Raw genomic sequence first — 14,821 nt, 5'->3', positions numbered from 1 at the left:
TGGATAAATGGTCACATTCAAGAACGAGTCCCCTGTGGTCAGGAAAGCCAGGGGGGAAGCAGTAATCCTCCTGCGCATCTCCCGGCACCTGACATGAATTACGATGTGACGGCAGGTAGTGTAGCCAGACGTCCATTTCTCCACACAAGGCTGCTGCCAGTGTCTGCTAATAATGAGGTAATACAATTGGCAGTGGTTTTATATTTAATCTGAACCAGCCTGAACAGACCTAGTGCAAACATACGGTTTTCATCAGAAATTACCTTGGGAGTGCATTCGCATTGCAGGATGGCAGAGTGGCTGTATCTGCCATGGCTTATTTAACTGATGGGCTTCAAATAATGAGCAACTGGAGCTGGTCTGAATTTGTTCTTCATTGCAAACCCTGTTTTCCGTAGGGATATGGAGGGAGGCTCAGCCCTTTCTAGGTCAGGCTGAGGAGACATTCGCACTGTGGGAGCAGGACTGCTAGGTTGGACAAAACATGTTTTAAGAGGAGCGTATTCAAAGTATGCTGGAGTGGTTTTGTGGCTAAGCATAAACTGATATGACAAGAGCATTTCACACCTGTATGTCACCTTCTGCCACAAAGGATCTCACCGAGCTCAGTGAATAACGCAGGGATCAACTCCAGAGACGCCCAAGGACAGTTGCTTCTGGGGCTGTAGTGTGCAGCTGTTCAGTAACACACATTGAGCCTCCAAATCAGAGCAAAAATGAAGGTGCATTTCATAATTCATTGCATTTGAAGGAAAAATGTAGTTAGTTAGAAAATGCTGCTTGAACTTAAGTGAAAATGGCAATTGCACAGATTGGATTTTGCCCAAGAACTCTTCACAAGTGTCGTATCGCTTTTAATGCCTCCATGGCTCTTGAGTGCTACCATCAGTCTTCCTTCACGGGTGACATGCCAGCAGCCCTGGCATTGACAGAGTGGAAATGAGTGCAATGAGTGGGTTTGCCTGCAGAGAATGTCATGGGGTGATGTTGAGGATGCTCAAGAGCTTCCAAATGTCCTCCAGGGCTCAGAGCAGCAGGAGGGGACTCCTGCCTGTCGGGATCGTAAGGATGCAGATTGTCCCATGCCATGAAGCCCATGGCACACAGAGAGGCTTGGGTTACTTGTCTGCTGGGCTTTGGTGCCATGGCACAGCAATGCTGCTGCAGGGCTGGGGAAGAGAGAGAGAAGTTTAGCCAAGAAACAGTAAAATGGGACCGCAGGATGGCTTGGGGCTGGCAAACGGAGCAAGATATTTTTTCCTGCATACAGGCAAATGCAAACTCACAGCAAATCCTATGTTGAGAAGCATCAAAAACCACCTTCCCACCCCAGAAATGGCTGTCATATTTCCAAGAGGCTGACTGCATGGTTGCCCATTGACTTGGCTTTTTTTACCCCAACAGCTGAGGCAAGTTTGGGCCGCGGGGGCGGGAGATGTTTTGTTCACGTGCTGGGGCAGGGGGTGAGTAGTGGGAACTTGTGGTGGCAGGTGAGAAGCCCTTAGCCTTGGCCATGTCTTGTCCTGAGGATGCGCCACAGCTCTGCAAAGGACCATGCTCCCAGCTACATCCGACCCCTTAGCACGGCTTTCCTGAATGCGCTTATTTCTAGTGAATATCTAAGTCTTGCCAGTCTTCGCTGAAAGAAGGCAAGCATCAGAGGCTGGAGTATCCAGTGCATTTCCTACAGATGCCTTCTCCACGTTTTCTTCCAAGTTGCTTTGCTGTTCTGCAAGGTGTGCTTTACCCAGGTGAAGAGGAATGCAGCCGCTACAGAGGGAAATATTATAGTTGGCATAAAAAACTGAATTAGGGAGAAAAATGAGAATCTACCTGGAATATTTCAAGGTCTCAAGAGAAATCATATAAAACATCAGAAACACCCTTTTATGAACTACTGGAAGATGCTATGGCATTTCTGTGATGGGGGAGATGAAAGTACCAAAATAGAACAGAGGGAAAAGGGATTTTCTGTGCAAAAATGCCTCTTTTGGGGATGGGAGGTGAGGAATGGTGGTTCCGTCACAGCCAGAGCACAAGATTCACATTAGGCCAAAGCTTTGCTTACATCTTGATAGAAGTGGTGCGTGACTGTATGCCAGCAGAAGGTTGTTCAATATAGCTGGGCATCTATCCAGTGTGCTGTGCCTTATAGGGACATATTGTTTGCTTTTGGTCTGGAAATAGAGGTCAAATGTTACCTTAGTTTATACCCTTGACTTGCTTTATCCTTAGACATAATGAGGTATTGCATGAACGTAAACATTGCAGACTATGAGAGGTGCATACATTTCTGTCTGCAATCTGGAGAATGACCTGAAATGTTCTGCCAGTATGTGGAAAGTAAAATATTTTATATACTTATGTGCTGGAAAAGAAATTATTTGTAAATTCTTCCAATTGGCAGTAATGCTAATAAAAACGCAGAGAAATGGCACATTAAATGTGTTGCCTTATCTGGGATGCCTACTCTTTAAGCAGACTTTTGCAATAAAATAGATGAATGTGTGACTTAAGTGTCAAACTGTTTCATTGCAACATAAGACACTTTTATCTGAGGAATAAAATAAGCACTCAGTATACTAATTAGAGGAGCAGCTGGTTTTCAGTACCCTGGAAAGATAACTTCAGGCTAACATGAGAGGGGGAAAAAACCCCAAGTGTGTCAAATTGTTTATTATAGTGCAGATAGGAAATACTTTGATCAAGCAAAAGATGAGCTGATTTCATCAGTGTACAAGCAAGCTACCTGTTACCTTTTATCACATTATGTAATGCGTCAGCAGTAGTAGCTATGACATCCTTATAAGCAATAAAAAACAGGGGAAAGAAATCTCAATTTAAAATTCTGCATATTCCCAAGCTGCTTTGCAGTGGCTCTTTGTGGAGCAGGGAATTGAAGAGGGGGAAAAAAAACAGTAAGCTATTCACTGTGACCCTGGCAAAAAAAATTTTGAAGATCTGCAGCTCTTCCAGGTGGCACTTCTGAGGTTCATCCAGCTTCGGGCAGCCCCACGGTTGCAATGGGCTTCTGCAGATTTATTGTCTTCTTATGCCTTGCATGCAGAAGTTGTGGTGCTCAGGTGCTGCTCCATACAGTGAGGCATACACACACTTGCTGTGATCCCCTTTGGAAAGGGAATAAATGACAGTGACATAACTGCATGGCATCAAGGGATGGTGTCAGTACACTGCCTCCCTAAAAGTCAGTTGTCCAAGCTGTCGTACTGCTGTAGGATCAGGGTTTGTACATAGATGTTGCTTTGGTTTGCTTGCACTTGCTTCCCTGCACGAGGGAAGGGACCACAAATTTGGGTGCTCCACTGGCTGGAACATGTATGCTGTGTCACAGGGATGGGAATGACCAAAGGACGTGGACTGGGACATCTGGAGAGAGAATAAATCTCTCTTCTAAAAATTAAGTGTTGAGCTTTTGCCTGTGGCCTGCAGAAGGTGAGTTCCTTGCTCTTAAACCATGGCCAAATGTTTGCTTCTGTCCAGATCAGCTTGCGCTGCCCTTTGTGGGACACTGGTGACATTCGTGAGCTGAAAAGATTTTATCCTTCTTTTGTCTCTCCCTCCCTTCTTCTTTTCTTTGTTTGGGTTGGGTGCCGCGTGTGTCCGTGTCCGTGTCGTTCCCCCCCCCCGCCCCCCGCCTTTACTGCCATGGATAATTCCTTGTGTTTCAACATTTCAACATGAAACTGTGTAAAATAGCCTAGGCTGCTGGAGATAGACCAGAAACAGTTTCTGTGTTTAAAATGCAGAGTTAATAGGAAAAGTATGGACAGGTTGTTGCAGACTTTAGGTTTGTCCTCTGTGCTCAAAGGCCTCTGATTTTTATATGTGAGAAATGATCTAGCAACATTTCAGCGTGGTTGTCTTTTAAAGTGTGTTGCTGAGCTGAGAAACTTGGTCAGTGAGATAGATATGATGAGACTTGTCTTTATTTATAGAGGCCACTTTCTTCGTGTCTGCTCTGATTTGTAAAATGGAGATTATCATATTATGTGTTCTCGCTGCAAAGAATGAAGAGTAATTATTGCTGCTGGTGAAGCTAGTCAGATTTGCAGCTCAGTACCGGGAAGAGGTTCATAAGTAATACCAAATTCTGTCTTCGATGCAGTGCCTGGATGGCTGAGTGCAGCCGTGTTGAATAGACAGGACAAGAGGAAACACTGAATTGCAATTCCCCCCCTGAAACCTGTCCGCCCTCTGCTTCAATGGGGCAGAGTCCTCTGCAAAACACAATGTGCAATCTGTGATCTGTCCCATGCAAGCATGCCTTGTAATTTGTTTGCATCCTTGTTTAATTTTATTTATTCCTTAAAATGCAGTATTCCTGGTATTATGATTTTGGTTTCACAGAAGGCGTATGCCACAGGGAACATGCATATTCCTCTATTTTAATAAGCCTGTGACTTGCTGGTCATCTCAAACTTGTGCCGAACCATCTGATAGCTGCCATGATGCATGCAGAGCTCTCCTGATATTCCCGGGGCCTGGGAAGCAAAAATAATTAAAATCCTGGGTAGCTGGGATGTGATTTTGCTCCTCTAGATCCATTTAACAAAGGGATCAATTGGTTACAACTTGCGAGTTACAAGGATTCCGCAAAGATCTGCAAAATGAGCCGTCTTGGTTTTACGTGCCAGGTGCCTTTGCACAGGGGAGGGGGTCTCGGGGGACGGGGGGGTTTGCAGCGGCCGTGCTGGAGGTAAGCCAAGCTCAGCAGGCTCTGCAGTGCCTTTCCCTGCAGGACGGCTGGTCACCGGGACGGTAATTGGGGTGTCCTGTGGCTTCCCAGGGCTGGCGTGAAGCTGGCACGCTGCTTGGCAGGTGTCTGATGGATTTTTTTTTTTTTTTTTTTACTGCAGTAAACTCACTGTTTTTGTTGGACTTTTCTTCCAGCCAAGTGCTAACAGCATCCTGCTTGTTTTAGTGCTTGTGGTAGAACGCGGGACACGTCACTCCTGGTGCCGCAAAGGCAGAGCCCCCAGTCCTCTTCAATCACTGTCTTGCAGGTCAGCTCCTGGACAGACTCCCCTCGGGCAAACATGGGGAGTTAATAGATCTTTTTTTTAATGGGGAAGCAAACAAGTCCTCTGCAGCCGTTTCCTCTTCCTTGCAAGATGAGCCAACCGGCTGTCAAAATGAGTAACTCTCAAGGTCCCTTTCTCGGTGTCGGATGGATGCGCCCCTGGCTCCAACTTTCTGGGCTCTGTTCGAGCTTTTCAGACCCCATGGAAATTTCCTCCTCCAGGAACATGTGTCTGTACAATTTGCTAATCTTTTACGTATAGTTGTCATGGAACCAGGGCAGCCAGCTCCACACAGCCACTCCTGAAACCACAGGACATGGAGGTGCCCTTAAGAGACAGAGAGGGATCCAGTGGAGATGTTTCACCCTTTCCCTCAGCTCCAGTGAAGTTTTTCCTCCAAAAAGCCACTAAAGCTGTGGGAAGTGTGGCAGAACTGGTGAACAGTAAAAAAGTGGCTGATGGATATGCCCCCACTGCTCCCAAGGAGCAAGAGAAATGAGAAATTGTATTTTTTATGTGTATGCCTCATTAGGGAGTATCAGAGACCCTCTGCAGATGGCTCTGGGGCAGACACTACCAAGGGAATGCAAATGGGACTCTTTGGAAATAGGAGATGCTTGTTGTCGTCTTTCTCCATCCTGGGGACTGGTTGCATGTCCCGTGCCTGCGGATCACCGCGTAGGCAGGCAGCGGAGGTCTAGCACCCAGCTCTGCCGGCAGCCTCCCTTCTGCTAACATTTGGGAAGGTGATGCTCTGTGCTTCCATTTTCCCACTGCAAAACAGCTGTGTCAGCATTGTAGTGGAGCTTTCTCTCTTCATTTCAGCCAATTTCATGGATGTCTATAATTAAAACTGTTTTCAAAGTCAAAGTCAAAAGTTTTGTGAAAGACTTTCCCTCGTTCTTGTTGAAGTTATGGATGGAGGCTGTAATTAGGCAGAAAGTCTGTGGGTCGTGCTGGGGGAAAGGGTCAGGCTGGTGATCAGGCTGTTCTCCTCTGACCTTAAAATCTCTGAAACCAAAATACTCATCTGGGAAGTATCCTGTGGCTGGAGCTTTACTGGGCACATCTTCCACATCATTTCAAGGCACAGCAGCACCAGCCTTCACCAGACTGTATTATTACTGCACAGGTTACTTTATGCGTGCAAACAATGACACAGACCGGGACAGAGAGTCACTGCAGCTAGCTATTAAGAGAATAAAAATAAACAGGAGTGTTGTGTGCGCCTGGGACCCAAGCTGCAAAAGACTAGCTCATTAACTTTAAATATATCACCTAGCTGCACTCTGGAGGTCAAACTCGAGGAAAAAAAAGTGTGAATACTTATCAGTCTACACACAGCAGATCCTCATCTCAGTTTAAATGTGTGCTTCATTTTAATGCCATGGCGAGAAAGTTTTAAGGAGGAGGGAGAACCGGATTATCATGAGACTGGCCTGGGAAAAGACTTATTTAGGAAGCTGGCAGGCCACATTATCCAGGCTCCCAGTTTAAGGCACAAGGCTCTGAAAACCAGGTGTAAGTCTCTGTTCTGCCCTTGGGTATAGGTGATGCAATCCATGCATTGTTTCCCCCCGCTCTTTTTCTTTCCCTCTCCCCGCTCTGTCTTTCTCCAGCCCAATGAATATTTAATTACATCCTCCAAGGGAGCCACGCCAACAGGAGACTTCTGGACAGGCAGCGGTCGACTGAAGGCTGAGAGTCGGGGCTCTCCCATGGGATCGAGGGTGAGATGGGTTCACACTGCTGCTCCTCTGAGCATTTAATTATTTCTTCAAAACAGAAGAGCTCTGGCAGGATACTTTGCAAGAGCCCACGTGCAGGCTGCTGCTACCTGGGATGTGGGGATTTGCCATCCCAGCTCAGTTCGATCCCTCTCTCCTCTTCCAGGTCCTGCATGGTTTGGGGGTGGTCTGCTGCACTCTCCCTGCCCGGCACATCCAACCGGGGTAAACCGCTGCTGATGGTAGAACCTGTGGGATCAGGACAAATGTACCAAGAGAAAGGCAGGACCAAGACAGTGTCTTGCAGGGAACAAACATTTGTGGGTATCTGGAAGCACTTAGCACTCAGCTGGTGCTAACGGACTTGTAATGATGAGCAGATCTGATTTGTCTCTGATGATGTGGCCAGCGATGTTCTGAGTCATAGTTTTAGTCATGCGAGGTTCAGCCGCATGATTGCTAACCCCCTTCTGACTCTTTGGCATTAATGCTAGGATTAAGAGGAAGCGGTATGGGCTAGAAAAATATTAGGGCATAACTAAGTAAATAAATAAATAAATGGGTTTAGGTGGTTTAAAATGAGGGGTTAAGCTCAGTTCTGGTGTTTTGCTAAGGCCACCCAAACGAGCAGTGACCGTCACTTGGCTGATGGGTAGGAACTCAGGGATGGGGCAGCACCTGGATTGCATCCTGCCCGGAACCCCTCTCGTCCTCACCCACCTTGCCACCTGACGGTCTTCCCCTGCCCCAGCTGAACTGCATCGCTGTGCCTCGAGGTTTCTGTGCCTTCCCAGTTTGTAAATAAGATATTGCAATGTGTGAGACCCTTCCTCAATCAGGGACTTCAGCATGGCTCAGGTTTATAAACTTAGTCTGCATTTGTAACTGGTGAGAGCAGGGAGAGGAGAATAGTTGTGACCTTCACTGGACAGGGAGCCCAGCCCGCTCTATCCTGGCTTTTCACCTGCTTGTGCCCCATCCATCCTTACGAGGTTGTTTTCCTTCAGTGTGATGAGTTCTTGCTGACTTAGTTAATGTGAGCTTGGAGGCTGAAGGCGGGGGGAGGATGTGAACACTGCACACATTATAAATTGGCCCAGGGGGACGGCAAGAGATTGGGGCTGTGTGATTGCCACTGATGTTAGTGTTGGTCGGGGCTTGCTGGATGGCTTGTGGAAAGGAGCAAGGGAAGGTGAAAGCAGCATAGACGGCACACATGCCCCAGCCTGGCGTTTTCCTCCCCTTCTTCCCATCCCTTAAACCCAACTAAAAGTTTGTTTCTGAATAAGCCACACATCACTCACTCTGAATATCAACTACTTTTGAGTGAGGAACACATATGTAGGCACAGCAAAGCCAAATGTGGGGATGTGTGTGGTATTTGATTTGCCTCCAATGCAGATTCTCAAACAGATGCTTGATGTGTGCATCACACATCAGCTTGTAGCCTGCCGTGTATGTGACTATGGCTCGGAGGAGGAGGAGGAAGGCATCTTTTGACTGCACCCAGCACAAATTTCAAGCCAAGTGCTCCCGGGATCTGATGGGTGGCCTGAGCACTTGTATATCCTACAGGCGATGTGGGTATTGGGCATTACCTGGTCATGCCATGGTTTTGGAGAGCAACCTCATGCATTTCCACCTTACGGTCATGCAGAGTTGCCCTGGGTGCATCTTGGAGCCTATGTGTTGTTTTTTTATAATATTGCTCTCCTGGCTGTCGAAAGCTGTAAAAGAAATTTTCAGCCAAAATTGTGAGTTCTCTTTCTTGATATTATGATGCTGCAGTCTTCTGAGATCCTGATGGCAGGAAAGTTTGTTTTCTGCAGCTTAAAACAAATGTTAAAGGGATATTTCTACCAGGCAAAATGTTTTGGGGTCTTGTTTCCTTGCTAGTTAGTAGTTTTAATTGAAAAAGCAGTCAGTAAGGGGATAATGCATTTTGTAATGGCATCTTTCTTCTGAGGTTGTGGAAAATGCTATAATTAAGCTGATAATTAAACCCTGTGAAGTTAGTTGTGATCCCTGGCAAAGGCACAGGGAAGTCATGAGCAAGGGTTTGCCCAAAGTCTTGTTCTGAGTCAGACACAGAGCCCAGGAGTCCTGGCACCTGCTTTCTCATGAGTCATGTGTAGGACTAAGTCCTGCCTCTCCTCTGTGGATGAAATGACATTGTAGAAAACACAAATTGAATAACTCAATATTTCGGGGTCACATATGGATAGACCAAATATATGCACGGGCAGGTACTAGAATCTCTTTAAAATGCAAATTATTTTCTTGCTCATCTGGCTAATTTGTTTAACCGAATTTGCATCGTAGTGTATGGTTTTGTTACTGCCTTTCCCTTGAAGTGATGTACTGCAATGTAAATCGGCCCAAATCCACTGTCACCTTGCATTACCTTCCCCAACGTGATCCAACATGCTGTGACTGATAGAATCCGACTTGATGTCATAAACTGATGCCTCCCATGGGGAAGCAGAAGGAACACATTTTCTCGTAGACCATAAATGTTTTAAAGAATGGCTTTCCAAGTGATGGGGTGCCCTCCCCTTTCCTTTTCTGCTTAATAAGCTGTCCCAGAAATGAGCTCCATCCTGCAAGTGCTCAGCCCGCTCCAGCCCTGCAAAGCCCTTCAGCATGTGCTGAGCCCTGAAGGTGCGAGCAACTTTAGCAGTTGGATAGAGTCTTCTTGCATGTTATGGGATCAAAGCTATTATGAATCCCTGCTGGGTTTCCTTTCAGAGCCCCCATCACTTACCCCTAGGATATTGATTCTTGTCTTCAAGAAATTATGGGCAGAGCCTAGTGAATAGAGATCACTATGCTGGCAAATGAGCGTTTTGACTCTGCTTATTTTCACATTGTGTTTCTGCGAAGATAAGGACATAGAGAGATTTCAGTCGGTGGTGCATATGCTCAGATCAAGCATGTGAAATATAATAAAAAGGACAGATAGCAGCAGCATGCAGTGCACGTGGTAAAGCTGTCACGCAGGGCTGCTGCAGGTACTGCAGTCAATAGTGACATTTTAACAGTAGCCCTTGGATTGATCTGCTTTAGTCTGATGGTTTTAGACACTTCTTACAACTAATAATTTAGCAACAGCAACTATATGGAGAGGTGGATGCAGTCAGTTCCAGCTGAATTTGAATAAAAAACAACCAAAAAGTCTTACAGTTGCTGAGTGTGTTCCCAGATTTGAAGGAGGGCTAATATATCCACCCGTATCAATTGGCCTAATAATATGTAGGAGGATATGTCTATGGACTTACAGACGAAGGAGAGGCATATAGACTTTGAACTACCCTGTTCAGAGAAGCAGGTATTTTTAAGATCCTTCAACAGGCATGAATTTCCCTTTTTTGCCATTTTCATTAAGCATCGCAGAAGTTCTCTAAGGGAAAAGTAACATGCGATACAATGCTTATCCACTTCAAACAGCCACGTCCCTCATTTACAAAACATACAATATACTGCAGGGGCTTGGGACTGCATAGGCTCAGTTCATTAACGGCAGGGGCAGTCTCCTCTTCCTGCTAATGGCACTGAAGCTGTGTCTACACCGCCTGCTCTGCATGCTGAGCACACAGGGCTTTTAAGAGACGGATGCGAAATGAAATGCCTTGTGGATTCGCAATAGTCTGGCTCTTCCCTCTGCATGTATTCCCTTTCTTTGGAGGATGGGGTTGGCCCTGTAAAAGCTTTGCAGAGACCTGGCTGTTTGGCAGCTCTGCAGAGAGGAAGAGCCCTGGCCATGCTAATGGCTGCTGTCCTCCTGCCAAAATTGGGGTTTTTTTGAGAAGTGACTTGCCTACAAACTCTCCAGGGCTGCAGAATGACCTGTTCATCTCTATTTGTGCAGCACCTGGTTCTGTCTTCAGGTGTGGGTATGCCACAACATGGGCCATTCACTGGGACATCAACAAATTTGGGTCTGTAGGCACCACGAAGTTAATGTAGGAGGTGCCATAGTGCAGGTATGGGTCCATGATATGCAGCAGATCCAGAGCAGCATGTTGGACATTGGCACTAAGTGGTACTTCAGTGAAAATATTAATCTTTTTCTTTCATTCCAGGGGATGGCCAGGTTGATTTTGATGAATTTATGACTATTCTGGGACCTAAACTGGTATCATCAGAAGGCAGAGATGGCTTTCTGGGAAATACAATAGACAGCATATTCTGGCAGGTAAGTGGTCATTTTTTTAAATGCGATTTTAGCCAACTATCAATAGCTTCCACAACTGATTTGTTGAGGAGCACAAGATGTTTTGCTAAGCATGAATGCTTGTGTAAACACTACTGGGGTCCATCTTGCCGTGTGCTGTGTAAGACCATCCCGTGTTGCTGGAGGGTCCTGCTCTCAGCTAAGCCCTGCATGGGAGGAGGGGAAACTACTGACTGTGGATGAACTGCAGGTGAACCTAACAAAGCGACCAGTTATTTGTGCAACACGTTTGGGAGCATTTTGGAATTCATTTTTTTGGAAGAGAAAAACATTTTTCTCCATGAGTCTTGAGTTAGGAACCTTGAACCTGTCCAGCTGCTCTAAGAAATGCGCCACTGTTCAACGTCCCTTGGCTGTGGCAGAGGGATGCTCCAAGCAGAGCGAGGTGTGCCATGCAGGTCATGTCTGATCAGTGCCTTCGTGGTTAATTCAGGTCCAAGGCTGAGGCTAACTATGTTGTGCCAGTGCAAGTTTTACCCAAGGTGCTGCCTTGGGGTGGTTTGGTCCTGCTGGTTTCAGGCACTGGAGGGGAGGCAGGTCTGGCAGTGGGAGCTGCCTGACTTCTGTCGTGTGGTGTGATTTTAAACAGCGTTAGACCTTCCTGGAAAAGCAAGGACAGTCCAGGCTGTTACGGCAGGGATTAAAAATCTCCCAAAACACTGTGCTGCACATTTCTTGCCAATGGATTAAATGCGTGGCTTTCTGCAAGATTACTGCTCATTTCATTGATCATCCAACAGCCTTTGCTTGCTAATAAACTTTAGCTGTTACCAAGTTTATGTGAATCGAAAGAGTCAAACCTGGATATAAGCATTTCTGTCATCTTTTAATACCGTCCAGCACTGTCCAGACTGAATTGGGTGGAGCTTTGTAAAAGTCTTTTAAAAATTGTTCCTGGCCTCCTGCCATGTAATAGAAATAACCCTGGAAATCCTGGTCTGGATTCTAGTATTTGGTTGTCAAAGCAAGTGTTTGGCACTAGTGAAGCTGCAGTGGTTTGTAATGTATCTGGCGGGGACGCGAGAGCTAAATGCACACCACAAAGGGCAGGACTGTGAGAGTCACAAATGTTTTATTGTCTTCATTGCATCTTGCAAGCCTCGTCCCAGCACATGAGCAACAGGGAGAGGAGAAAGCACCATCCCATCCCAATGGCTATTGGTGCCTTCCAGACCCCCCCCGTGAGACTGGCCTCACTGGAGCCGTTCAGGAAGCAAAAACACTGGTTGGCAAAATCAAGCTGAGCTCTTTGATGGGGAAGCAGAGAAGTCTGGAGCCCTCCCTAAAATTCAGCTCACAGGTTAACCCACTGCCACTTAGCGACCCTTCAGCCCATGTAAGTGCCTGCAGTGGCTTTGCTCAGAGGAAGCGAGGAAGGGAGGATGTGTGCTCTGCTTTTAGAGCAGCAGGATTCCTGGACTCGGCTTTCGCCTTGCTCTTTCATGCAGCAGGGACCGTGGCCCTTGTGCCCCCCCAGGCTGCAGTGGGACAAGTGAAAAGAGTGCAGAGACTTCAGGTAACCAGCCCCACGGCAGGAAGGGACAGCCCTGGAGGTTGTCTGCAGGCAGCTAAGCTTTGACTGAATTGCACAAGTGCTCCAGGGCCTCGGAAAAAAATGTTTATGGTCTTTTACTTGTAAGGGTAAAAATACATCTCTTTACATAGCACTTTCCTGGATTTCAAAGCCCTTGAAGAGAAGGCTTCATCTCACATTTCATTTCTCTGGGGGCAGGAGAGCTCATGAAAAATACAATAATTTTGCTGCTTATTCCCAAAGAAAAAAACAAGGAAAAAGCCACATAGGGAAGTGTCATTCAGAGAACAGGTTCCCTTTGCCCATTCCTACCTGGCTTCACCCAAGCTGTCTGCAGGGCCATAAGTCACCTCATCTTTAAGCAAAGCATTTGTGCATCTGCGTTATCTCCAGCAGGATTACATCTGATTTGAAACAAAGCCCTTTTCAGAATCGGGGCTGGGCTGCGTTTCCTGTATCCCCTTGACGTGCAATTTTCATGTTTGCTGGAAAGGAATGGCAGGGAGAAGGACGTGAATTTGAGTTGTTGATAGAGCACTTCACCCCTGCAGTCATCCCCAAGGAGTGACTTCAAGGAGTGGATAGTGCCCACAAGCCTGTGATTGTGACTGGTGCTAGGTGACAAGGGCAGCGAGGGTGGGACAAGAAGGGACAACTCTACCTTGATGTCAGCTGGCTGGGCATTGCTACCATGAGACCTCACCCCAAAGCTGCAGGCAGCAAAAGGCATCTTGAAGAGGCTCTTATATCAGTCCCAAGGGGAGACAAAATCCATGTTGGCATCCAGAAAGTGCCTTCCCCTTCTCCATCCAAACAGTTTCCCTCCAACTGTCACGATTTTGGCTCTCAAGGTATTTTTGCCAAGGGTCCAGCTTTCTATACTGTGGCACTTCTGTGCAGTCTCTGTTCCAAGTGCGCCTTAATAATATTTAAATAATGCAATGACAGAGTTAAATAATAAACAGCAGCAGAAGGAGAGGAATTCAAAGGAACAGGCGAGGGCCTGGAGATGCATTTGCAGATGAAGCTGGGAGTGAGTTGGTGGGATACAGGAAGGCGGTTCCAGATGGCAGAAGCTGCAGAGGGGAAGGATCTTACAACAACAGCAGTGGGGCTGCAGGAGATGGGGATGGGGTAGAAGCAGTGGAAGAATAGGGAGGAGAGAGAGGGATCATGTGTGGAAGAGGCAGGCTTGAAATAATAGGGAAAGGGTGCATCCCTCCTATCCTGTGTGTTGCCTAAACAGCAATGGTCAGCCTGGGAGAAGCGGGATTTGGCCGAGACCTGAGCATTGGCAGGTAGTAGAGACATGGAGGATCTCTCAGATATATTTTCCCTCCTTTGATTTCCCACGTGGGCTTTAAATTGTGTCCTATCAGTGTGTGTTTAAGGTGGCTGCCTCTTGCTTTCTCAGGTAGCAACGATCAGTCCTGCTCCAGTTAGAATGTCTCTTCACAGTCCCTCAGCCAGGTCAGGAGGTATTTAGGGGCAGGGAAAAGTCATCCCTGCAAATACCATTTCAGGCTGTGTCAACATAGACCAATGATATCAGGAGAGCTGAGGAAACATGGACTCTTCTCCATCTCAGAAAGTCTGTCTTTCCCGAGTGAGACGCAGCATGCACCAAGCACCGTTTTGTGGAAGACATCCCCGGGTGCCTCCTGCTCTGCTTCCAAATGGTTTTCTCATCCTCATGCCAACTGTGTGCAAATGGAAGTAACATGTACCTGTGCACAGACATCTTTAACTGTCTTAAATGTTTAAGAGAGTCTTAAACCGTCTTAAATATTTTTTCTTAGATACACAGCTGCCTGGTAACCTTTAGCCAGTCCTCAGCATGCAGGATCACAGTCAGGAGTTGTTTGAAGGCTGGAAGCACACAGCGAATCCCTGTTCTCCCTGGTTTGGGGCAGACCCACCATGGCAAGCTTGCAGCAAGGATGCAAACATCCCCTTTGGCTGCTTCCACAGAGTCTGCATTTATTCAAAACAAAATGTGAAGACAAAAAGAGCATAGATGAGGTTTTGACAGTACCTATTGAGCCCTGTTTTGGAAGCCAGTGGGAAGAGGTGAGCCTAGCCCTGCAAAGGGGTGTTGGACCTCCCATAGGCTCTTGCAGAGTGTCTGCCCCCTTCCCTCTCCATCTTCTTCCTTCTGCATTTTTTAAAGAGTGACCAGTCATCACCCACCTCCCTCTGCCCACCTTCTCTGAGCTGCTCCTGCTGGTGCTCACACTTATTGTCCTGAAACTGGTTTTCTTTAGTGTGTCTGGCAGTGGTTTTG

At 46.8% G+C, this 14,821-nt stretch overlaps 1 protein-coding gene across 7 annotated transcripts in view; it reads left to right on the top strand.

Annotated features, from left to right (window-relative positions):
• The window catches only part of CALN1 (calneuron 1), a 129,801-nt gene that overhangs the window by 55,524 nt on the left and 59,456 nt on the right, over positions 1 to 14,821 (top strand). For all 7 annotated transcript variants that reach the window (XR_011326098.1, XR_011326097.1, XM_069791504.1 and 4 more), the window contains exon 4: positions 10,852 to 10,964. Coding sequence is in view for 5 of the 7 variants with exons in the window: in XM_069791504.1 (XP_069647605.1) it covers positions 10,852 to 10,964 (113 nt within the window). In the remaining 2 variants the exon portion in view is untranslated. The remainder of the gene's footprint in view (positions 1 to 10,851; positions 10,965 to 14,821) is intronic.

Source organism: Haliaeetus albicilla, chromosome 9 (genome assembly GCF_947461875.1).
Source record: "Haliaeetus albicilla chromosome 9, bHalAlb1.1, whole genome shotgun sequence".
Lineage (NCBI taxonomy): Eukaryota > Metazoa > Chordata > Aves > Accipitriformes > Accipitridae > Haliaeetus > Haliaeetus albicilla.
This window is presented reverse-complemented; position numbering and strand designations above follow the sequence as displayed.